This window comes from Solanum tuberosum, unplaced genomic scaffold (assembly GCF_000226075.1).
Source record: "Solanum tuberosum cultivar DM 1-3 516 R44 unplaced genomic scaffold, SolTub_3.0 scf00365, whole genome shotgun sequence".
NCBI lineage: Eukaryota > Viridiplantae > Streptophyta > Magnoliopsida > Solanales > Solanaceae > Solanum > Solanum tuberosum.
In genome coordinates this window covers 47626-72204 of record NW_006239290.1, presented here as the reverse complement: position 1 = coordinate 72204, position 24579 = coordinate 47626, and the positions used below count along the sequence as shown (strand labels likewise).

The 24579-nt window shown below is 34.4% G+C and overlaps 3 protein-coding genes across 3 annotated transcripts; all 3 read left to right on the top strand.

The window, feature by feature from the left end:
• Positions 1-1049: 1049 nt before the first annotated feature.
• LOC102598907 (pumilio homolog 4-like) lies at positions 1050-6531 on the top strand. The gene is made up of 10 exons (XM_015315413.1): positions 1050-1771; positions 2099-2708; positions 2800-3256; positions 3339-3480; positions 3601-3708; positions 4025-4237; positions 4321-4431; positions 4970-5164; positions 6036-6210; positions 6300-6531. The coding sequence occupies exons 1-10, from the start codon at positions 1085-1087 to the stop codon at positions 6356-6358; spliced, it is 2757 nt and encodes a 918-aa protein (XP_015170899.1). The 5' UTR covers positions 1050-1084; the 3' UTR covers positions 6359-6531.
• An 828-nt stretch (positions 6532-7359) lies between these two features.
• Positions 7360-15917, top strand: LOC102598577 (actin-related protein 7). Its single transcript, XM_006361609.2, has 7 exons — positions 7360-7587; positions 9205-9417; positions 10102-10243; positions 11804-12048; positions 12886-13069; positions 15095-15162; positions 15604-15917. The coding sequence occupies exons 1-7, from the start codon at positions 7510-7512 to the stop codon at positions 15754-15756; spliced, it is 1083 nt and encodes a 360-aa protein (XP_006361671.1). The 5' UTR covers positions 7360-7509; the 3' UTR covers positions 15757-15917.
• Positions 15918-18587: 2670 nt separating this feature from the next.
• LOC102598237 (60S ribosomal protein L38-like) lies at positions 18588-20729 on the top strand. The gene is made up of 3 exons (XM_006361608.2): positions 18588-18681; positions 20177-20360; positions 20488-20729. Exons 1-3 carry the CDS (start codon positions 18679-18681, stop codon positions 20508-20510), a joined length of 210 nt encoding a protein of 69 aa, XP_006361670.1. The 5' UTR covers positions 18588-18678; the 3' UTR covers positions 20511-20729.
• The last annotated feature ends 3850 nt before the right edge of the window (positions 20730-24579 follow it).

The window sequence follows — 24579 nt, the reverse complement described above, 5'->3', positions numbered from 1 at the left end:
TTCTAATCATTATTATCACAAGTTATTAATTAACCAAAAAAAAATCCCTCATGCACGTAAAACCACAACACATCCCTAACAATAGGAGTACACGTAATTAATTAACAGTCATAAAAGAATTGAACAACCTTAATAATTGCTAAATTAACGTTTGATTAATTCTTAATCTAAGAATTTCCTCATCTTTCATGTTCTAACCCCAACCCCTTTTACTAGATTGTCGTATGGAAGCTTGAAAAAACATCAAGATTTTCCATCAATGTAAGTAATTTTGTCTTAATTTTCATATAATATTTGTCTCGATTTGCGTGCCTAAATCTTATATTATGTGAATGTACATGTTTTGTTATGTCTTAAAATATGTTATCCAATTTTTGTGTGATTTTTTGTGTTTAATTTGAATTTGATGTGTATGTAAGGGATTCAATTGAATTTCGTTCGTTTGAAAATTATACTATATATAAATTGTTGAATCCGCGATTCAAATTCTAGGATGTGAAATCTTGAATTCCCTTGTTAGAATTTCTTGTGGTTCGGCTTTTCCCTGGACCCCACTAGTGCACCGGTTTACCCTTGTTGGAATTTCTAGCTATGCCACTGTTTGTATAGTATGTTAATTGTCCTTAGCAATTAGGGGGTGGAGAAATAAGATGTTTTTTTTTATTGATTTTCTTGATACGGGATCTTTCGGAAAAAACCTCTCTACCTCTGCAAGATAGGGCTAAGATCTATGTACACTCTGCCCTCCCCAGACCACAACACACTGGGTATGTTGTTGGCACGTGGAAACTAGTCCAGAGTGATATCATCAACTGCGCGATAGACCTGCATGAGTAAGCACTTTTATGTCTATCGAAAACAGACTCTCTACTTTCTCAGAGGTTTGTGTACTCTCTACCCTCTCCAGATCCCGCGTGTAGAATTACACGAGGTTCGTTGTTGTTGTACTTTAGTCTTGTAAAGGTGTTTACTTTTCATTTGGTACTAGTATCTTGCTCTTGATGTATTAAATCTTTATTGGTATTGATTTGGATATCTAATTTGTGAGTATTTGTTGTGTTTTAATGGGATTTATATAGTTGACATGACTAAAGGGGGTGTGGAAGATAATGTTGTTCTGTCCAGTGTGAATGTGAGTAATGTTGATAAGATGTTGGCACCAAATTATAATGGGAATTTAAAGGGCAAGAACAGTTTGGAGAGTGAGCTCGAGTCGATACTTGTGAGGCAGCAGCAACGTCAACATAATCGTGATTTAGTTGGTGAACGGGAGAGGGATTTGAATTTATCGAGGAGTGGTAGTGCTCCTCCTACTGTCGAAGGATCGTTGAGTGCTGTTGGAAGTTTGTTTAGGAATTCCAATTTAGCACAATCTAATAGTAGTAACAACAGCAATGGTGGTGGTGGTGGTGGTAATTCCAGCAATGACATTTTGACAGAAGAGCAAATTCGATCACACCCTGCGTACTTAGCGTACTATTACTCAAATGTCAATCTTAATCCTAGATTGCCCCCACCGTTGATGTCTCGAGAAGATTGGAGAATTGCTCAGAGGGTTCAGGCAGGTGGATGTGCTTTTATGAGCAAGAATTTGATGGAACAAGGTGGTGGTTCATCATTGTTCGCGATGCAGCCTGGTTTCCCTATACAGAGGGCGGAAGACGAGTTGATAAAGCTGAGGAAGACTGCTGCAAGGAATCTTTCACGAGGAACATTGGAATCGAACACTGGAATTGGTATGAGGAAAAAGAGTTTCGCGGACATAGTTCAGGTGATTTCTCTTGTCTTGTGCTGGTATATTTACTTTATATCGAAATGCTTCTATTTAGTTCATCGAAGTAATCAATGTACCAACACTTTCTTAAGTTGACGTGTGTTCGTGACAGATAAACGTTGTTTTTTCTTTTTTTGGTGCAAAGCAACACATATTCATATGAAAGCTATCATCTTTTCAAAATCTATCATGTCAAATCATCGAGAAAATGCAGAAACGTACCTGAATCCATGAGTTCCAATGAAGACAACCGCGTTCTCCTCCTCTACTTCTCATGATACTTCTGAGACTTTTGAATTAAGATGATATACTTTTATTTTTCAGGAAGGACTTGACCAATCTGCACTCTCGTCTGCTGATCTTTCACACGCTGAAAGCACAGAACACACAAAGACATTGCTCACTGGAAATGCTCCTCCCGGCTTTTCTGGATTGGAAAAGATTCAGAATCCTAATCCACATCACCCTGATTCTTCTGCATCTGCTATCAATTCACCGATAAGAAGGAGTGGAACACCTGAGCCTCGTTCATTTACAAGATCACCTAGTCCCAAGATTTCAATTGACATAACTAGCTCAAAAGGCCTCAATGCTGATGTATCTGATCTTACTGCCTCATTATCTCGCCTTCAACATGACGATAATATGCAGCAGACTTGGCTTCAAAATAGACTATCAAATGGTTATAGGCAGGGCGTGCAACATCAACTAAATGAATACTATGAAGCTGAAAATTTAGGTACTGTTTCCGATTATGCTGACCATAATTCCACATTCTACCTTGATGGACATACGGATTACCTCAGTCCTGAGTTTGTGAGTCAAAACTCTAGAGTCCAACACTATGTCAATAACAATCACGTTGTAAATTCTACCGGATATTTACCTGATGGATACAAATATAATCCGAAGATGGTGTTGAATAACAATCTTGGTAAGGTTTATTGATCAGTCGTGATATCGTGTGCATTTAAATTTTGAATCCTAAAGTCTTTTGTGCTCACATTGTTTGAAAAATGTGTTAGGTTCTCATTTAAATGGTGTCAATGGGAATGGACGCCATTTGAGGAGTGAGCCGAAATATGCAACTTCTCATGGCAATACAGACTTAAAAGTTCTTGGAACAATGTATGCTGATGCATCACTCCCGCAACAGAAGCAACAATATTGCCCTTCCTTAATACGTAATTCTTGCAGTTTAACGGATAGGTATCATGTGATTCATGCTCTTGGCTCAGGCCAAGAGAATAAAATAGCAAACTCATTGTATGTGACAGTAGGATCTAGAAGTCCTATGTATCAGAGTGATCCTCTCCCACAGATTCCTCCTGCCTTGAGAAATTCTACCGATGAATCTAAAAGTTCACGGCATTCGGAGAACGTTGCTGATGGAAGTGTTTTACCGTCCCTGCTGGACGATCTCAAGAACAACCCCAGGTCGTTGGATCTTTTGGACGTTCTCAATCATGTTGTCGAGTTCAGGTGCATCTAAGCTGCTTTTTCCGTATATACTTTAGCTCTATCATCTCTTTTTTTCCTTTACTTCCTTTTTTTTATTACTTAGTAAGGATCAGTATGGGAGTCGATTTATTCAAAAGAAGCTGGAAACTGCCAGTGTCGAAGAAAAGATGAAGATATTCCCAGAAATTCTTCCTCATTCTCACAGTTTAATGACAGATGTCTTTGGGAATTATGTCATACAAAAGGTACTGATAGTCGTTTAAACCATCGTTATCTTTTTCTTTTTTCTTCTTTTTCCTTTTCAAACTGTACACTATCCTAGATGAATTTTGTATTGATTGTCATTTGTTAATCAATGTAAACAGTTCCTCGAGCATGGAACGGAGAGTCAAAGAAAGGAACTAGCAAGGCAACTTCTTGGTCATGTTTTGCCTCTGAGTCTTCAAATGTATGGTTGCAGAGTTATTCAGAAGGTTGATCCTTATACTTTATCCTGTACTAACTCGATCTAGTTTCAGAGCACAGTCATGTCTTGTGCAGTCATATGTGTTTGTCTAGATCGATGACAAATAAATACTCCTTCCGTTTCAATTTATTTGTATGGTTTTGACTTGACATGGAGTTTAAGAAAGTCAAAAAACTATTGTTTGTCATATCAAAGTAATTGAACTTTATCCGCTATAACAGTTAAGTCAGAAGAAGAGATAGAGTACGATATCCTTGCTTAATAGTTCATCCTTTTATCCCTTTTTTCTGGATTACAGAATGAAACATATTATATGATCACAGGCTTTGGAAGTCTTTGATGTGGAACTGCAGAAGCAAATGTCTACAGAACTAGATGGCTATGTGATGAAATGTGTTCGTGATCAGAATGGTAATCATGTTATTCAGAAGTGCATAGAGTATGTACCTCAAGATCGAATTCACTTTATTGTAGCTTCCTTCTTCGGGCATGTTGTGTCTCTATCAACACATCCTTATGGCTGCCGTGTCATTCAGGTACTGATATGCTTCTTTTTTTTCCGATTCTTTGTTTTGATGTGTTGAGTTCCCTCAACCACTTTGGATCTGTTCATTTTCAGCGAGTCCTTGAGTACTGCAATAACCCGGAGACACAAAAGACCATCATGGATGAAATAATGCAGGCTGCTGGTACTCTAGTGCTGGATCAGTATGGAAACTATGTCATTCAGGTAATCGACTTACGACATTTTCATCTTGATGTCATCATTACTTTACATCATTACTTAAGACAGTCTCGAGGCACTTCTCATTTGCCCTGGAACCGCCTTTTTGAATGCTGGCTTAAATCAACTACGCTCTTAGCAATGTAGACCACTAAGTTACAGGAACGAAGCTCTTTACTACACCTACTGATAAAAATTCAGGCAAAAATTAATACGTCGATTACAACTGGCACAAGAGGTTTCTGACTATAAGTTGTATCCACCTTTGCTAAAACGTCTGATATGCTCGACTTTACCTGATTGTATGTGTCCTGAAATCTTCAGCAATATCCTTTAGTTGGCTGAATATTTAGTTTTTTCTGCTGAAAAGATGAATAGGTGTTTATGCAGCTGCTGTTTACTAAGGTACTGGCTTTCATTTTTGAATTTCCGAGTGTTGATAAACATCTGCAGTAGATGATGTGGAATTCTTCGATTTTTTGTATTATAAGTTGCTGCACTTCTGTTCTTGGTTCTTATTTCGATCTTCTTCTTACTTCTCTAGCATGTACTCCAACATGGTAAACCACATGAGAGGTCTGATATAATAGGCAAGCTTACTGGACAAATTGTAAAGATGAGTCAGCACAAGTACGCTTCTAATGTCGTTGAGAAGTGCTTGATTTTTGCAACTTCAGAGGAGCGTCAAATTCTGGTGAACGAAATGCTTGGTTCAACACAAGAAAATGAGCCTCTACAGGTCTGTTACTATTCTTTATTTTCACAGATTTTGCACCATTCTGGTGAACGAAATGCTTGGTTCTGCATTTGAAAGGTAAAATGCTGAAAAGCGGAAAAACAAGTACATGTTATCTCTTATTCTTGCATGTGTTAAGTGAACGTTCTACATCTGTGCTTCTGCCATTTGCTTTAGTGAAAGAGTACTTGGTGCGATGAACATTCACTTCGTGAACTATAAAACACTTAAAATCCTGATAGTTACGTAGTCTTAAAAAGAACGTCTTAGCAACAATATGAATCACTACAAACACTAGGATGCTAATCAGGACCTCCAGGAGAAGTCATATAACGTATTTGTTCTGATGATGGAAATCTTAGTCGTCATGACAGTAGAATTGGTGGACTATGTAGTACTTCGATCCTTAGCTTAGTAATCGGAACACATAACAAGGTTGGAGAAGATATTTGCTTAACTTGTTATTCACAATTGCTGTGATGCTGTCCCTTCTCTTCTTTTTCCATCGCCCTGTCTCTTCCCTTCCACGTCTATCAGTAAAGTTCAGCACGAAACTCAAGGTAATTGCACAGAATAGGCTTCTCAGATAGAAACTAAGCTCTAACTATAGGTAACCAACATGTTCAATTCAAAGACAGGTAAAAGGCTTAATCGAGAGAGTGATCATAAGTTCCAATTTTACGTATAGTTTGTGTGCTGGTCTTTCTCGGACCCTGCTAACACATGATGCCCCTTTTCTGCATACACACCATCTCCACAATAACACAAGCATCTCTTTTTCTTTCTCTCCTTGAACATTTTCATCGTCATACAAAATCTATCGTGTTAAAGCTTAACAATCTTCAATCATGATCGTTTTAATTTTCCAATGCAGGCTATGATGAAGGATCCATTTGGTAACTATGTAGTACAGAAGGTTCTTGAGACATGTGATGATCAAAGTCGTGAACTAATTCTTTCGCGTATTAGAATACACCTTACTGCCCTCAAGAAATACACTTATGGAAAACACATTGTATCTCGTGTTGAAAAACTCATCGCGACAGGAGGTTGGTACACCCCTCTCCCTTGATATGTTTCGTGATACTTTAGTCTTTAACAAACTTATAACGATCATTGTATCGTCTTTTTTATCCAGAGAAACACGTGGCGTTATCGATGAATTCTTCTCGAGGCAATCCAGTTTTGAAGAACTGAAGACAATTTTTTTTTTGTGTACAGCTTGTAAATAAGCAACAATCCAGTTTTGCTTCTGCCAAAATAATTGTAAATGGAAACTCTGTAATTATTTTTTGGGTAGTGAAATGAGGCAACTTATTATATGCTAGTTGCTACATGTTTTTTTGGAACTATTGTAAATAAGCTGATACTTCTCAAGCATGAAAAAGTTGAGGAAATTTTACATATGATTCGTTGTATAATCATCTGATATTTGAAATTCGAAATTCTATTTGTCTGATCCTGATTTACGCTACACAAGACGTTTTAAGGGGGAAAACACTTTCTATTAGATTTGTACGTTCCTAAAATTTGAATTCGAGACCTAGAGTGGAGGGACTTTGATTATATTTGTCCCATGGGTGATTACATATGAAATATGAAAAATGTTTACTTTATCTTTTTTAAATCAACTTTAAGTTATAGTATATGAATTTGACATTCATATCAAATCAATAAATACATTATTATTAGTAAATTATTTAGCTCCTAAAAAATAGTTTCTTCTACTCTTTAAAAACATTTATTTTCTTCTAAAGTTTGGTAAAATATCTCACTTTTTAAAAATAAGTATTTTTAACCTTTGAAAATTGACCAAACAAGTTATATGACACTTATAAGGTGGATACAAACACATTTTTATGAGTGCGGATAAGGAAAAATCGCTTCCCCTTTGCATAGGTCTTAGGCGCGTGAATTCAAATAAATTCCAATACAAAATAATTTTTACACCAATAAGTGACTGCCTACAATTTTTTATTTTTTTTTGTGTTTTATCAAGAGCGTGCAAAATTTAAAGTCATATGATCTCCGTAAAATTAAAATAGGTAACTAGTCAAAAGAATTGTAATTTGAGTGTGTTTAAACTTTTAGGTCATTTATTCTTTTTTATATAAATAATAAATTTTCAAAAATATATTTCTATCATATCAAAACACAAAAAAAAATAAAAAATCTCTCACCAAAAGCTCTTGGAAAATATAATATAAAAATGAAGAGTAAAAAAGATGAAAAGGGGAAGAAAATAAAAGAGGTGGGAATAGCAGCAAATTGAATTTACTTCCATCAGTTCTTGAAATTTGATTTACTCAGAGAGAAAGGGAGACAACAATTTCTCAGAGCCTTCAACAATGGAGGCAGTAGTAGTGGATGCTGGTTCTAAATTGCTCAAAGCTGGTTTCGCTATTCCAGATCAAACTCCTGCTATGGTATTTTATTTTATTTTACTTTTCTTAACTGTAAAATAGGAACCCCATCCAAAAAAAAAGGTTCAAATTTGGAGTTTTCTAGTTATTTTACCTCAATTTGCGTGAAAGTTTGGAGCTTTGTAATGGTTATACTGTATCTGTTACTCTTTTCTTGAATTTGGTTGTGTATAGGCAAAGTATAAGAAAACCCCATATGAAAAGAGCTGCAAGATTGGAACTTTCTGCTATTTACTTGTTAATTTTGCCTCAATTTGTGTATTTTTTTTGTGGGGGTGGGGTGTTATGGTGGTAATGATGTAGTTAATGTTTTTTGTAACTTTGAGAATGAAGTACAGGAAAACCCATATGAATTTAGCTTCAAGATTGGAACTTTTTCGCTTTCTGCTATTTGCTAGTTATTTGTGGATTTTTTGTAATGGTGATACTGTATCTGTTACTCTTTTCTTGATTTTGGTTGTGTATAGACAAAGTACAAGAATACCCCATAAGAAAAGAGCTGCGAGATTGGAACTTTCTGCTATTTACTTGTTATATTTGCCCCAATTTGTGTATTTTTTTTTGTGGGGTGGTGTTGGTGGTGGTAGTGGTGGTGGTGGGGGGGTGGGGGTGTAAGATGGTAATGATGTAGTTAATGCTTTTTGTAACTTTGGGAATGAAGTACAAGAAAACACCATAAGGAAAGAGCTTCAAGATTGAAACTTTCTGTTGTTTACTTGTTAATTGCTTCAAACTTGTGTAGATTTTTTGGGTTTTTAAGATGGTAAACTTTTGGAATGAAGTAAAAGAAAAAACCACAAGGAAAGAGCTTCAAGATTGAAACTTTCTGCTATTTACTTGTTAATTGCTCCAAACTTGTGTAGATTTTTTGGGTTTTTAAGATGGTAATGATGTAGTTAATGGTTTTTGTAACTTTGGGAATGAAGTACAAGAAAACCCCACAAGGAAAGAGCTTCAAGATTGAAACTTTCTGCTATTTACTTGTTAATTGCTCCAATTTTGTGTGCATTTTTGGGATTTTTAAGATGGTAATGATGTAGTTAATGCTTTCTGTAACTTTGAGAATGAAGTAAAAGAATAAACCATAAGGAAAGAGCTTCAAGGTTGAAACTTTCTGCTATTTACTTGTTAATTGCTCCAATTTTGTGTGGATTTTTTGGGTTTTTAAGATGGTAATGATGTAGTTAATGGTTTTTGTAACTTTGGGAATGAAGTACAAAAAAACCCCATAAGAAAAGAGCTTCAAGATTGGAACTTTCTGGTATTTACTTGTTTTTCCAATTTCTGTGATTTTTTTTTTTGGGTTTTAAGATGGTGATGAAGTAGTTAAGGCTTTTTGTAACTTTGGGAATGAAGTACAAGAAAACCCCACAAGGAAAGAGCTTCAAGATTGAAACTTTCTGCTATTTACTTGTTATTTTGCCCCAATTTTATGTGAATTTTTTTTGGGTTTTAAGATGATAATGATATAGTTAATGCTTTTTGTAACTTTGGGAATGAAGAACAAGAAAACCTTATGAGGAAAAAGCTTCAAGATTGGAACGTTGTGTATTTTTTGGGTATTTAAGATGGTAATGGTATAGTTAATACTTTTTGTAAATTTGGGAATGTATGGTTTAGGTAATTCCAACTCAAATGAAACGCATTCCTGAAGATGATGAAGGTTCCTTGTTTGAGGAAGAGGAAGTGGCTGTGGATCCCATTGAGAGAGGTTTCGTTAAAGATTGGGATGCAATGGAAGACCTGTTGCATCATGTTCTTTATTCTGGTCTTGGTTGGGAAATCGGAAATGAAGGTCAAATTTTGTTCACTGACCCACTCTGCACTCCCAAGGTGAGTTTTTGATATTCTTTAAAAAACAAATCAGAATTTCTGAAATTTATTTATTTTTGGGGGGATAGTACCAAATTTCCGTAGAAATTAGTGAATGGTTTTTGAGTATGCAAACTACTGTAGTTAGTAATGCACATGACAAGAAAATGATTTGAAGAATTGCATATTGGATGAGCTGTAATGTCAGCTTGAAAAGCTTTACTCCTTTGCTTAGGAATAATAACTGAGAGAGCCTGGAAAACTCACTTTCAAATCCTAGTTACAACCTTTAGTGTAAGCCCATTTCCTCCAGGTTGGTGGGCATGATTAGTATAACCTTGGAAACATGTGCTTGTGGACGCAACATATGGATTAGTCTAGATGCACACAAGCTGGTCCAGAAACCATCAATATTAAAATTGAAGAAGGAATAGCAACTAAGTGAATATGTCCTTGGTGGCATTGCTTTCTGTAATTCGGCATATCTAGTTATGAAGCATAAACAGGATCCTCAAGGATTAGTAATTGGCTTGGTCTTATGGGGTTAAAGAAAAGTCTTGAAATATAGAGAAAATAGTAAGTCATTGGTGCTGGATGCTAGATTTGGCTTTTTTGTTTTTAACTGCAACATCAAGTTAGTGTCTTTTCTGTGTATTGGTATGGAAATGTAATTTAATATATATATTGCTGCCTTTGTGTCAACAGGCTGTTAGGGAACAATTGGTGCAGTTGATGTTTGAAACATTCAACATCTCGGGGTTTTATGCCTCTGAGCAGGCAGTATTGTCGCTTTATGCGGTTGGACGCATATCTGGCTGTACTGTTGATGTTGGTCATGGGAAAATTGGTATCTGCATTACCTTTAAACTTATCATCCTTCAACATCCATGTATTTGAAGATTCTTTGCTTTTTCTGTCACTTAGTCTTCCGTTACCAGATTTAGCCTACTTGTGTAGTCACTAGTCATTAGGTAGTAAACATATTACATACTTTTGTTTCTATTTCCTTTGAGTTGTAAAGTATAAGTGAGCAGATACATGAAGGCTTGAGAATGTGGGTATCATTGCAGTATTGGTCGGAAAAACTTAGTAGTACTGTTGGTTTTATTAGTTTCGAGAAACAGATCAGGGTAATTATCCAGTCTGTGGTTACTAGGGTTGATAATGCCCCTCAATGTTCTGCGTTTTCTTCGTCTATTTATAGTTGAGCCTTTTTAAGCTGTACCTACTACAGTTAATGCTGATTTATGAAAAAAAAAAAATGTATAAATGGGGCCCTTCAACCTTGCTTCAGCCATATCCCTCAGGGACGGCACCACACATGCATCCACAAAAAGCACTAACCTTAAATATGAGCTCTAGAAAAAGAGAAGGGTATCTCATGAAAGGTTTCAAGCTACTGGCTTTCCTGACCGAGGTAATATTTACAAAGAACCAGTACCTGGGATGGTTTATCACTTTGCTTAGAGGTATTAGGGGGCATGTGGGTAGGTGCAATCTCCATTGATGAGAAGCATATCCACAAGAAGAGTGTAAAGAAAGATATCAATGGTTGTAGAAGCCTGATTTTAGCTCTAGTCGACTGGATGTGCACAAGTAAAATATTGAGAACTGCAGCTAACAAGTTGTCTTGAAGACAAAAAGAGGCGATACCTCATTTCTTCCTGTTCAATGCACATGTCCACCTTGTGTTTCCACCTTCTTTGGCCATGTTCACCACTATTGCCCCAGATTTTTTTTTCTCGACATATATTCAAGAGAAGAGTGTGTTCTGGTGGACAGCACATCTGTACAGAACATGATAATTCTCATGACCTTGAATACTTTCTATTCGTCTTCTTGCATCTTAAAAAGTTGGATCTGGTCTTCTACAAGGTGGATATTAGCTTGCAATGTTGTAATATCACTGTTGCATATATATGCTACATATTCCTTCTTATAATTAGAGACTTCATCATTTGAGTTTAGAAGTATTGTAATATGAGAGCTCATTGTAACACAATTTTGCTTTTGAGAAAATTTGAGCAGTAGGATAAATATCTTTAGCACTCATCACTACTAAGGGTTGGTACCCTTTTGATGCTTACATTTTAAAAATAAATGGGCAGAAAGAAAAGAATCTCTTAGCCTCTATTCATATGGAATGGGCAGACCAATGATGCTTTCTTTTCTTGCCTCAGATCAAGGAACTGTGAGAATTGATTTCGCTCTAGTTGCTATCAGAAATATGACTTTTGCCTATTTTGCTATAATGAATATTCAAGTTTTTTTTCGTGTGCTTCTTTTCTTCTAAAGTTAAACTGTTTGTATTCTGTTTTGGAAATGTTGCTTTAATTTTCCTTGTTTTTTCTCTGATCTGTGTTGATTTCTCAGAGTTCTTCCGGTTGTCTTTTTTATGACCTTTTAGATATTGCACCTGTCATTGAGGGTGCTGTTCAGCACATAGCATCAAGAAGGTTGGAAGTTGGGGGTTTGGATTTGACAAAGCTACTAGCAGATGAGCTTAGTAAATCAAATCCCACAGTGAAACTCAATATTTCTGATGTTGAAAAATTGAAAGAGCAGTATGCATGCTGTGCTGATGATGATATTGCCTATGAGAAGCTTCAACACTCATGCCTGGAAGAGAAACATACTCTGCCTGATGGCCAGGTTTTTGTGCACTACATTTCAGCTTACAAGGCACCATTATATGAAGTTGATAGAAAACCAGTTGGTTGTATTTTAATACATCTTTAATTTCTAGAACTTATTCTAGTTTCTTAAGGTAAACATAAGCTTTTTTTTTCAAACTGCTGAAAGAAATCCTTCATTTGATTTCTCTAAAGGACATTGTGGTGTAGAACAAGCCAGTGCATTACTGCCTTTGAACTCTCGTTTCTAATTATCTTGTTCCAGTAAAGAGGCTTAAAACCTCCATTTGTGAGTTCTTCTGGTGACCCATTATGGGGTTGAAGACTGATCTGATTTTAACATTGCTAGGATTGATGTCTTTCGCTGCCCTTTTATGAGGTCGGAGACTGATTTGATTTTAAAAATTATACGAATTGATCTTAGATATTTTCTCTGCTTCTTTCTGTGGAATAGCATAAGTCATCCAGTTAGGGTTCCAAAGAGTGCTGCCATGTGCAATACTCATTTTCAGGATAGAAGGGAATTGAAGGAACAAGGGAAGCCTATACAGGAAAGTTAGAAAAGATTGAGAAAATGGGGTCTTACCATCAATGTGAACGATGATCCTTGAATATTAGAGAACTACATAGATATCTTAAGATAGAAACTAAAGGCTGAGCTTTTTGCATTCCACTAAACATCTTACATTAATAGCAGTAAGGGGAGTTGTATTTTAAGATCATTGTTTATTCCAGTTTAGTGGTTTTGATAAAAAAAGTTCTTGCAGGCTTTCATTTATTGTCGTTATGTCATCCTTATCTAGCATGTAGAACTGTTTATGCCTGAATGAATCTCATTTCATTTTTTGTGATTTAGGTAATCACAATTGGAAAAGAAAGATACACTGTTGGAGAGGCATTGTTTCAACCATCTATATTGGGTAATGATACTCATGGAATAGTTGAGCAGCTTGTTCATAGTATTTCGTCTGTGTCATCTGAAAATCATCGCCAGCTGCTAGAGAACACAGTACTTTGTGGTGGCACTGCTACTTTAACCGGTCAGTTTTGTTCATCTCTTTGTTTAGTAGAATATGATTGACAAATGCTCATGTTTTCCTGTATTTCTTCGGGTCTATTACTAAAACTTTTCTTCTTGTTTGGACTTTGGTTGGTTTTATCTCAAATAGTTCAATTTTATTGTATGTATTTGAAATGCTTTTATTACTGACAGTCCTTTTCTCATTCAAATTAATGCAACTAGGAAGTGTACTATTCCTTTTTAATGTTCCGCTATTGGTATTTTGTTTGGCAAGCTTTCAATATTTATCTACTGATACATTTGAGATTGGCTTGCTTTTCTTTTCCTCTTTAAACCCTTTGCCAAGCATAGTGTAGGTGGATAGTCATCCTCAAATTCTCCGATGCCTTAGCCTTCTTTTATGTAGATTATCCCGATAGCATTTCTTTCTATGCTTGTAAAGTTTGGGTGGGGTGGGGGATGATATTAAGTATTTTCCCATCAAATTGCCTAAGCGCTATGACAATCTTGTCAGTGAATTTCACTATAGAAAATCTACTGGCCCAAATCCAATCCATTGGATGTGAATGTATTTCCACTATTCCTTGGGAGACTAGAAGAGGTCTGGTGAGCCGATATTTAGCTGTTGGACCATAAGTAACACACATCAACAAGAATCCTTCACTGAATTGGCTTGTGCTTTAAATGCTTGATGGCTACAGCAACTGTTTGACTAACACCGAGTGAAACATTAAGGAAGTGTCAATATCTCCCTTCCTCTTCTCCTAACTAGGAACTTTGTCTATTCCTGTAATATTCTTCATCAATGCCAACATCGTGATGACAAAACAAAATATTGAAATGCTAATGAGTGCCGTTGATCAGAGGGGCCATTTCTCCCCTTTGATTGGTAATATTTTCTCCAAGGTCCAGGACACAAATCTGCTTGTGATCTTACTATCTTCTCTTACCAAACTGGTTTAGATTTATAGCTTGCACATTAAAATGACCCAAATGACTAGCGGGAAGAGCTGATCGACTTGTTTATGAGTTAGCATTGGTAAGTCCCAAAATGGATAGCTTAGAGGTCGAGACACAGGAGTCTCAACTCCAACACTAAGGGGTCGTTTGGTTGGGAACTAGTTATCCCAGGATTAACTATCCTGGGATAACTTATCCCACCATGTATATGGGATAACTTATCCCATCACTATGCTATAAATGGTGGGATAAGTTATTCCAAACATGTCAACCAAACAAGACATCTAAATTTTATCCCACCCAGGACTATTTATTCTTATCCCTCACACCAAACGAGCCCTAAGTGAGAACCTATATGCTTCATCCTTGGTGGGATAGGTTTGCATCGACACTTGTGTTTTTGGTCTGTGAAAGACTGCTAATTGTATCAGTCAAGGAGTGTGCAAGGTTGTCTAATTAACAAATTAGAAAGAGCTGGTTTTATAAAATAATAAATAACATAGCTATATCAGTGTAGTATACTTTTATCAATAACAACAAGAACACAACAACAATAATTGTAACTTGAGGTAGATCAGTTTGGAGCATCACATTGAAGAGAAGTAAAATTTGTTCCTCCTCCCCATCACTAATTAAGCTAACATATATCACAAATGAGTGTAAGGTGAAGAGGGGAATGGATCGAGAGACCCTCAATCAGTCAGTTGGCATGGATGGATTGGTCATGCTCAAATTGCCTCCTTCCTTCTGAAGTTTGCACTGGCCATTTGTAAAGTCTAGACTCTGGTGTTCCTTGGGTCTTGCGGGCTAACATACATGTGAATGAAACTTGTATATGGTGGAGCGTTTGGAGAGAAATGCTAGGTGCTTTGAAGACGAACACATTACAGAAGATTGCTACGTGTCTTTTAATTTGTGGTATAAAGAACTTTTTTGTAGTTGAAACAGAGTCAATATTACAGTTGTTAGAGTCCTTGTAAGTAGACCAGGATAGATAACTCTTTGGATCTTTGTAAATTTGGCTACCAGCATAGCATTTGTGCTGATGAATATAAATTAAACTTTGTGTTGCTTGTGGTTGCAGGGTTTGAGGAACGGTTTCAGAGAGAAGCAACCCTTTGCTCATCAGCAGTTCGTCCTTCGCTAGTAAAGGTATCTTTCTTGTAAATGACAGCTTAGGTTCTTTTTGCCTCTTTGCCATATTTGTGCCCCTTGTCACAATACCCTACCGCTTTCATCTTTCCATCATAAAAGCGACTTAGGATTGTCAGCCCAAGTCTTTGTGAGAACTCCCAACTTAGAGGAAAATGGATTGATTTTGTTTTTAATAACCGAGAAATCTGTCTGGAGCCAACCACCACTCCTCTCCATTTAAATACTAGACTTAGTTAGCTTAGCACAAGGCTCGAACTTGTAACCTATGATACAAGTCCCTCAACCAATAGAGAGGCTGTGCTAAGAAGAGCATCCTAACACGAGAGAAGGTAGTGTTAGGATGCTCTTCCCGAAACATGAACTACCTCGTTACTTCTCTAATTGATCACGATGCCATAACCTACTTATAGAATTTTGATTTTGTGATATTCTTTACAGCCTCCAGAATATATGCCAGAGAACTTGACTTCATATTCAGCATGGATTGGTGGTGCTATACTTGCCAAAGTTGTCTTCCCTCAAAACCAGCACATAACCAAAGCTGATTACGACGAGAGTGGACCTTCTGTTGTTCATCGAAAATGCTTTTAAATACAACAAGTTCTTTCTTAGTTTAAACGAGAGTGGTAGGTATCAATGAGCACCCTTAATCAAAGGTCTCGGATTTAATCTTTATAATTGAAACCTGTGGATTTTACTCAGTGGATTCTGAATTTGCTATCTAGTCAAATGTTTTCTTTTTTCCTGTCAAACATTTGGGAAAGATAACATGTTATGTGTGGCTCAACATATAGACTACAATAACATAAGCCAGTATAATTTGAAATCGATTTTTGTTATTCGAACTTGACAAACATAAAACTTAAAAAACTCAATGGCTAACTTTTGAAATTTGAAATATACTCAAATTATAACAAAATTGAAAGTTATAACTTTCATTTTTGAACTTTTAAACTTGCAAATTTCAACAAGAGTCAAGAGGTTCTACTCTCATGAACAAAAAATAATAGAAATTTCTAAATACAATGATAGATGAATTTATGATCAAATTTTTCTAAAAATATCAATCATCTCCTTAATATCAATATAAGAAGGATTGATTGGAGTTGGATAATCTTGATTATCACTTTCATCACTTTGATCATCATCCGACATTATCATGACATCTTCAAGTTCTTCGTCTTCTGTTTTTTCTACATGTTGCTTTCTTCGCTCTGTTTTAATCCAATCTTCAACACAAACTACCATTTCCATTGTCTCCCTAGACAATGAGTGGTTGTTATCACCAATCCGCATCTTTTCTTTATTAAATACATATTCTGACGCCACACTTGAAACAACTGGAACACTTAGCACATCACGAGCCATTTTCGCAATAACACGTGAAAATTTTGATCTATCCTTCAACCTTTGCAAAATACTAATATCAGTAGATTCACCATGTTGGCTCACATAAGAATCAAGCTCACTTATTTTATTTCTACCTAGTAATTTTTCCACAAGATTATCTATAAAATCTATTTCTTTAGATTTAGAAATATTTAATTTTTCATTATCTATTATTAATTGCTGATAATAGTTAAATAATGCTTCTGTATTTGAAAATAAACTAGATTTAGCATTTTCCAAATCTGGTTTTTCTTCCTCACCAATTCCTAATAATTCATATAATCCTCTTGTAAATTCTTTTGCATAAATTAATTTTAAATTAGGATTTAATACAGCAGAAATTTGAAAAATAGGTGGCATAGGAATAAAATATTTTTTTATTTTTTCTTTTATCGGAATAATAAAGTCTTTATAAATTTCATTATCCTTATATTTAGAAAGTACATAAGCAAAAACAGTAATATGACTTAAAATACTACAAATATTAGGATCACAATTACTAAAAAATTCTTTAATAGCATCATGAAATTTTGATAAAATTTTGACAATAACTTTAATAATATCCCAATCTGAATCAATTAAAAAATTAGCAGAATTTTCAATATAATTATTATATGTAACAGAAATTGGCTCCCTATATTTATATGCAACATTTAACATAATGTATAAAGAATTCCAATTTGTAGAAATATCTACTGATATTTTTTTTGGTTTAAGGTTAAAATCATTGCAATTTTTCCTAAATTCTTTAATTCTTGTTTTTGAATTATTTTGAAAAATAAATGTTATTGCTCCTCTAATTTTGGTAATATAAGAACTAAAAAGATCAATTATATCATGTACAATTAAATTAAAAATTCCACATATATATTTAACATGAAAATTTCCATTTAAAGGTGGTACAGATTGAATTTCTAAAGATGAAATATCATTAAAATTATTATTAAAAGAAATACACATAATTTTATTATTAAGACCAAAAAAAGTCAAAATATCTCTAATAGATGCAACAATAAAAGGACTATTATTTTTATCTTCAATAAAACGACAAGCAATAATACGAGTTTCCATTATCCAATCGGAATTTATCCAATGACATGTAACAATTAAATAATCTAAGTTACGAACATCACGACAAATATCAAGTGCAAGAGAAACTCTACAATCAAGTTTCGAAAAATAATAGCGTAAATATCGTTGATATTGTGTATAAAAATTCATAATATTATTTAAACAAGTTATTCTAGGAATACCATTAATCAAACGATTAGAATATAATCTATTGATATATATATTAAAATCTTTAGGAGAAGTAAAATCAAGAAGTTTTTCACTAGCTATTGATTTTATAATTTCTTTTTTATATTTCTTTCTATCACCAAATAATTTTTTATTATTTAAATCATCGTCAATAGTTTTTTCCATACTAGAAACTTCCTTAGACTCTTCCTCCTCACTCGATACACTTTCGCGATTATTATTATTATTATTATCATGCATACAATCTTCACTATCCTCTAAAGAATCATCTTCAGACTTACGAGGAAGTTTTTGATTAATAGAAATAGATGACTTACCTTTATTCTTATGCCCTCCCTTAAACATACCTTTACTCGAAGACATAATGCGCAACAAAACTAGCAAATTCAATACGTAAATTAAGAGATGGAACGAGTTTACCACAATTGTCGTATCAAGTCAAAACCAGAAAGCCGTCGTCGAAAAGCAAACAACTTGAGAGATGATTTGAGAGAGAGAAAGTGAGTGAAATAAAATGAACTTTTTTTGAGTATTTATAGTTGGGATTTTGGGACTAAAGTGTAGTTTTACAAAGTTATATGGTAAGAAAATATATCCGTTATTGGGCCGTTGCCCAACGGCTAGTTAAGGCCTGTAAGGAGGTGGATAATTGTGCCGGGCCTGCCGGGATCTTAATGGGCTGGGCCGGTTCGGTTCCGGTTCCGGTTTCGGTACCGGGTTAGGGGTAAAATTGTAAAGTGAAAAAATTAGGGTTTTCTTAGCTATCCCATTTATATAGTTACCGCCTCTTCGTTTTTCCATTTGTCTTCTCCTTCAGCAGCAGCAGCAGGAACAGCAACAAAACTCTAATTTGAAGACCTAATCATGGTGGGTTTTTCTTCTTTTTGTGTTTACATTGTTGAATTTAAGATATGCTTACTGTTTTTATTGTGAAGTTTAGTTTTTAATTGAGTTTTTGATGATTAAATGTCTTGTTGTTTGTTTTTTTGGAACTAGTTTGTGTTGTTTGAGGTAAATCTTGAGGCTTTTGGGATGGGACTTGTCAGTTATTAGGTTTTTATGTGATTAAAGTTTTGTTTTTTCTCTGTTTTTTGGGTTTGTTCACGTGTTAGTTTTTCAGATGTAACCTAATTTTGTATAGGTGCTTTTGAAATAAGTAATTTTCTGGGAGATTTTTTGTGAATAATAAAACTGAGCTCGAGTGTTGAAGGGTTTGGCTTAGTGGTAAGAGCTTAGGTGGTGATGGATGAGTTTTAGTGGTTGATGCAGGTTTGTGGCTGGAAGTATAGTGTCCAAGTGGTAAGACCTTAGGTGGTGATGGGTGAGTTTAGTGGTTGATACTGGTTTGTGGCCAAAAGTGTAGTGTCTAAGTGGTGGAGGGATGAGAGGGGGCTCGTTATTCATTGAGTTTTGAACTGTGAGCTACTGAACCTCTAGGAGTTTTCTGTTGTGAAAAAAACAGTCCTGATGTGTGGAGATATTAGATTCTTTTGGTGGTGCTTGTAGTGTTAATTTCTGGCACTTTTTTGTGAATAGTAAAGCTATTCTCGAGCCTCTGGACTCTGACCTGGTGGTTAGAGCTTAGGTGCTGATGGATTGGTTAGGCTCTTGTTTTGCAAAAGCATAGTATCTAAATGGGAAAGGTTTGCTTTTGCTGGCAAAACTTGGTATCTAAGTGGTAAAGGCATGACAGCGGGCTGATTGTCCACTGAGTTACTGAACCTCTAGGAATTTTCTGTTGTGAAAAAATAAGTCTTGATGTATTGAATACATGATGTGGATTTATTAGATTCTTTTGGTGGTACTTGAAGTGTTTAATCCAAGATTTTAGCCCTCTTTTAGTTGCTACTGAAGCAACTGGATATTATGCCCTCTTAAGTTCCCCTGATTTCTTTCTGAATTTTGTCAGCTCTTTTGTAACTATTATGCATCTACTTGATGCCAGCAATAGATCCTTCATAAAAAACTGGATTTCTTTGGGGTTATTTTCTTGTCTTGACTCTCATACTTCTCTGCTTATGTGTGCATTTGTTAGATAATCTTGGTATATGTTGAGCAGTTGGGGGAATGTGGATGAATCTACTTATCTTCTAGTTGCTAGTAGGTCTTGTATTGGTAAAAGAAATGAAGTTTGATAATTTGATTATAGCTTGTATCTTGATGAATGTTCCTTGTTTTCTTTTTCCTCGCTTTATCCTACATACATTAGTTCTTACTTGCTAAGCAGACAAATGTTTAATGTTCATTGCCATTTGATTTGTTGTGGTTCATGTATGGGAACTTGCTTAGGACTATTTAGTGCAAATTTTTATCCTTGTGGGAGAGATGACTGCTTAACTGAACCTTTTTTTATTGGTTTCAGCCGAAGCAAATCCACGAGATCAAGGATTTTCTCCTAACAGCAAGGAGGAAGGATGCACGATCTGTCAAGATCAAGAAGAACAAGGATATGGTTAAGTTCAAGGTTCGCTGCTCCAAGTACCTGTACACACTGTGTGTGTCAGACTTTGAGAAGGCTGACAAGTTGAAGCAGTCACTTCCTCCAGGTATACTTATCTTTTGGTGCTTTCACTTTAGCTATATGCTGTTCCAGTTGACTAGTTTTATAGTCCTATAGTTGCTACTTATCGATGATCATGAATCTCATTGTTTCGAGTAAATTTTGATATGTAGGTTTGAGCGTTCAAGACCTTTGAAGATGGAAGAGTTAATGTGTCCCCTCCACCCTAGATTGATTAGAAGATACTCGGGAATTCGAAGAACTTTTGTGTTCCTTCACCATTTTCTTATCCTGTCGAATATTTGAAGTTTTGTTCATTCTAGATATGGTGTTTCTTTTTCAATCTCCACCTTCGACCTTATTTTGTCGAACCCTTGTGGTGTTTGGATATCGAAATTTTGGTTGATTTGCATGATGATTTCAATTTCCTTGGTATAATGTTATCTTTAACTTTTTTCAAAGAAGAGGAATGCTAGCTTTTCTTGTTATTGAAAAATAGATCAGGAGATCCAAACAGGGACCCAGGATTTGAAATTGAGATCTGTTGCTTTTATAGAAACATGGTAGCATAATAATTTACTGCATAATTAGTTGTCAAATAGGGAAAAGGGTTAAGAAAAACAAAAAGTTATCATAAGTTTATACATTTAAATTTGGGGGTTATCATGAGGAGTTAATAGAGATAATGGAAATATAACTTATGAAGATAAAAACTTTTAATATATATGAAAATGTAAAATATAATGAAAAAGGAGATATTTCTTAGTTTAAAAAAGGAAAATTAATGAAATTAATTTAGGAAATGACAAGTTTAAAGTTCTAATTAGGGGAGTTCATTGTTTGGATAAAAACCAATCCAAACCGAAAAATCAAACCAAATTGATAAAATAAAATCGATTTTATTTGGATTTCGTTTGGTTTGGTTTTAGATTTTGAAAAACCGGTAGTATTTGGTTTGGTTATGATTTTATTCGAAAAAATCGAAGAAATAATCGAACCGATGAATTATATACATATATTTTAATAATATACATACTTAATATATTGTTTTTATAAACAATTTTAAAGATCTTATATATGTTTTCATTAAAATTTCTTTAGACTTTACTTATTGAAAGCAAGAATGCTCAAGGTGAAAACATTTATCTTATTGATTTCATGTATATGAGTGTCTATGACAATTATTTGTGGGAATGAAAATGTTATTGTCTCTTTCTTCCAGTCCAATATAGTGGATTTTAAAGCTTTATTGATAGTAAATTAGTGATCGAAAGTTTGGTAATTTAAGTCATTCTAACTATTTTTGTTTTGAATGGATTGTTGTCACTTTTTTTCACATTTTGAATGAATTGTTTCTTTTATTTTTGTGTATGGTTAACAATCGAATAACCAAACCAAACCAAATCGAAACCAATAACCACAAAACCGATAAATGTGTATTATATTTGGTTTGGTTTGATTTTGATAATTTTAAAACCAATTAAGTTAGTTTGGTTTTGGTTTTGATTTTGACCAATAACCGATCCAAACCGACCCGTGAACATCCCTAGTTCTAATTAAGTTTGTAAGATCAATTTCTCTCTTTATTTATTTAATAATAGGAGAAAATGAAAAGATAAAGTTTTTTATTGGACGGCTGTTGGCTTGTTGGTTAAGTGCTTTGTTAAAGTAAACACCATCACTTGCCAAGAGATATAACTTTATTTTAAAGTGTCATTCGAAACCCATAAAGCCTCCCATATGAGCTCTTCAAGTTAAACAAACCAATCAATTAAGATTCATTTTTGCATATGTTATAGATGTTAAATTACTTGACCACAAGTTTGAACTGTATTGTAGCATGTTTGGTCAAACTTTTATATGTCAAAAATGTTTATTTTAAAAAGATAAGATATTTGGTCAAGTTTATATATATATATATATATATATAATAATAATAAAAATTGGTTGACTCTAATATATAAAAACATGTTAAGAAATTGATTAACTTCAAATTCTACATATATCACATATATAAATTAAAATAGAAAGAGTAATATATATTGGGCCCCGTGCTGGCACGGAATATCTATCTAGTTTTACTTAGAGATGTCTACTGCAAGTAGTGGGAAAGCGCTTCATTACTTATACTTAGTAGAAGACACGCAGGCAAATCTTCTTCGTCAACAATATTCCAGATAATTATATATATATTATGAAAAAAAAATGTAGTAGATTCATAGTGGGCTAATTCGTGAATTGAATTAAATGGGGCCTTTCATTTTCAAATAGGAACTTAACAAGGGCATTTGCTCACTTCACAATGTCGGCTCTTTATTCATTTTTTCATTAAAATACATATAAAAAAAAATACTTGACTCCAAAAATCTATCAATGTCACATAACTTTGGACATGAAAAATAATATATACTATTATTTGAAAATTACGTTAAAAAGGTATTATAAATTATAATAATTAATAATTTAACATATTTAAAAGACAAAAAAAAAAGTTAATTTTTGAAATCCTATATATGCCACATAAATTAAAACAAAGAGAATAATATATATTATTATTTTAAAATTACGTAAAAAAAATACTATAAATTACAATAATTAACAACTTAAAATACGCTTCATTACTTAGTAGAAGAGTCTAGAAGCCCTGCCAAGGGCATTTTCGTAACTTCCTAAGCACTTTTGACGTGTTTGTCTAACATGTTGCTATTTGGTGTCTGAAAGATCTTGTGATGAGAAAGTGAAAGCACTTTGGACTTTCGAAGTAATTCCACCTTCCTTAAATTAAAGTGTGTGTCATTCATTAAAAAATTCTATAAAAGAATAATAACTAAATCCCGCTTCTATGCAATAGCTCGCAAATCACGTAAGAGAGGTAATTCGCACTAGGCAAATCCAGTGTGACGAGCTCAATCCAGAAGGCAAATCCCTTGCTTTCGCTAGCAAGAGGTTTCGAACTTGAGACCTCTAACATGGAAGTCCCAAGCCCAAACCACTGGGCCACCCCGAAGGGTTAGTAATATATATTATTTTAAAAATTACAATGAATTACAATAATTAACAACTTAAAATATTTTTAAAAAATTATAATTTTTTCAAAGAATTCTTAAAATTTCAATTGTGTCACACAAATTAAAATTGAAAAAGTAACATATATTGGATCCGTATTGGCACGGGGTCCATATCTAGTCTTAAGTACAAGAGTCATAAAATACAAATATAACATAATACCAAAAATATCATCATAAGATTAACTAGCCACTTTCTATATATATCAGTAAAAATTACATGATTGATACTTACTAAATAAGGAATAAGTTTTAAGAAAGATATGGTATATATCACCATGAACATGAACATGCACATTACTGTTAAGTTTGTTCTCAACATTTCGTTGATCTTTACTATCCTAAGCATGGCTATTTGGTGGTGGCGCCGCCGCCGTAGTGGCAACGGCACAGTACCGGCACCGGCCATAAATTCATCCATCAATTTCTCAGTTGAGGACGTCTAAATAACAACCCCGTCACAGGTAATTAACAACATTCTTTTAAATGTGGATAGTGATGCAGTAAAATATATACGAGTTTTGCCTTGATTTTCTTACTTTATTTGACTCAAATTGTGATCGGCCATTTACCTCACTTCCCTCCAGATTTCATCAAGTACTGGTCATGCTAGAGACATAAACAGTTATGGATAATTAAATTATGAGATCCTTCCGGATGAGCATAGAGAATCTTATTTATTCTCTTTCGTTTTCTTAATTGAAGAAATAATTGTAAAATAAAAGAGCAAGTACAAAAATGAGTAGAGACGGGTACTATTCAATTCAAAATTTTGTGAGTTTGAGTTTGATTGTGTCGTAGCTCTATAATTCGGATTAAGTTTATCGTTGGATGAACTTCATTGTTGATATTGATCCCAAAAAAAGACTATAGGATCATTCAGATTCCTCGAAATGAAAATGATGGCCATAAAGTACCTGGTGAAAAGTGATTTCTCAAGAAAAATTGATAATCATCTTCGTGCCATTCACAATATGCTTAATTTGCGGCAATTATTTTCATTCTAGGAAATCTTAAAGAATCTTATAATCATAACTAGTTGAGTCAAAACTCAATTCCAAATTAAACAAGAAAATTCCTCCATTGGAAATTTTGGAATGAAAATTGTGCAATTGTTTTCTGTGGAGAAACTCTATAACAAAAATATGTGTCTATTTGAAAAACAAACGAAAACAAAAATATGTGTATTTTCTGCACTAA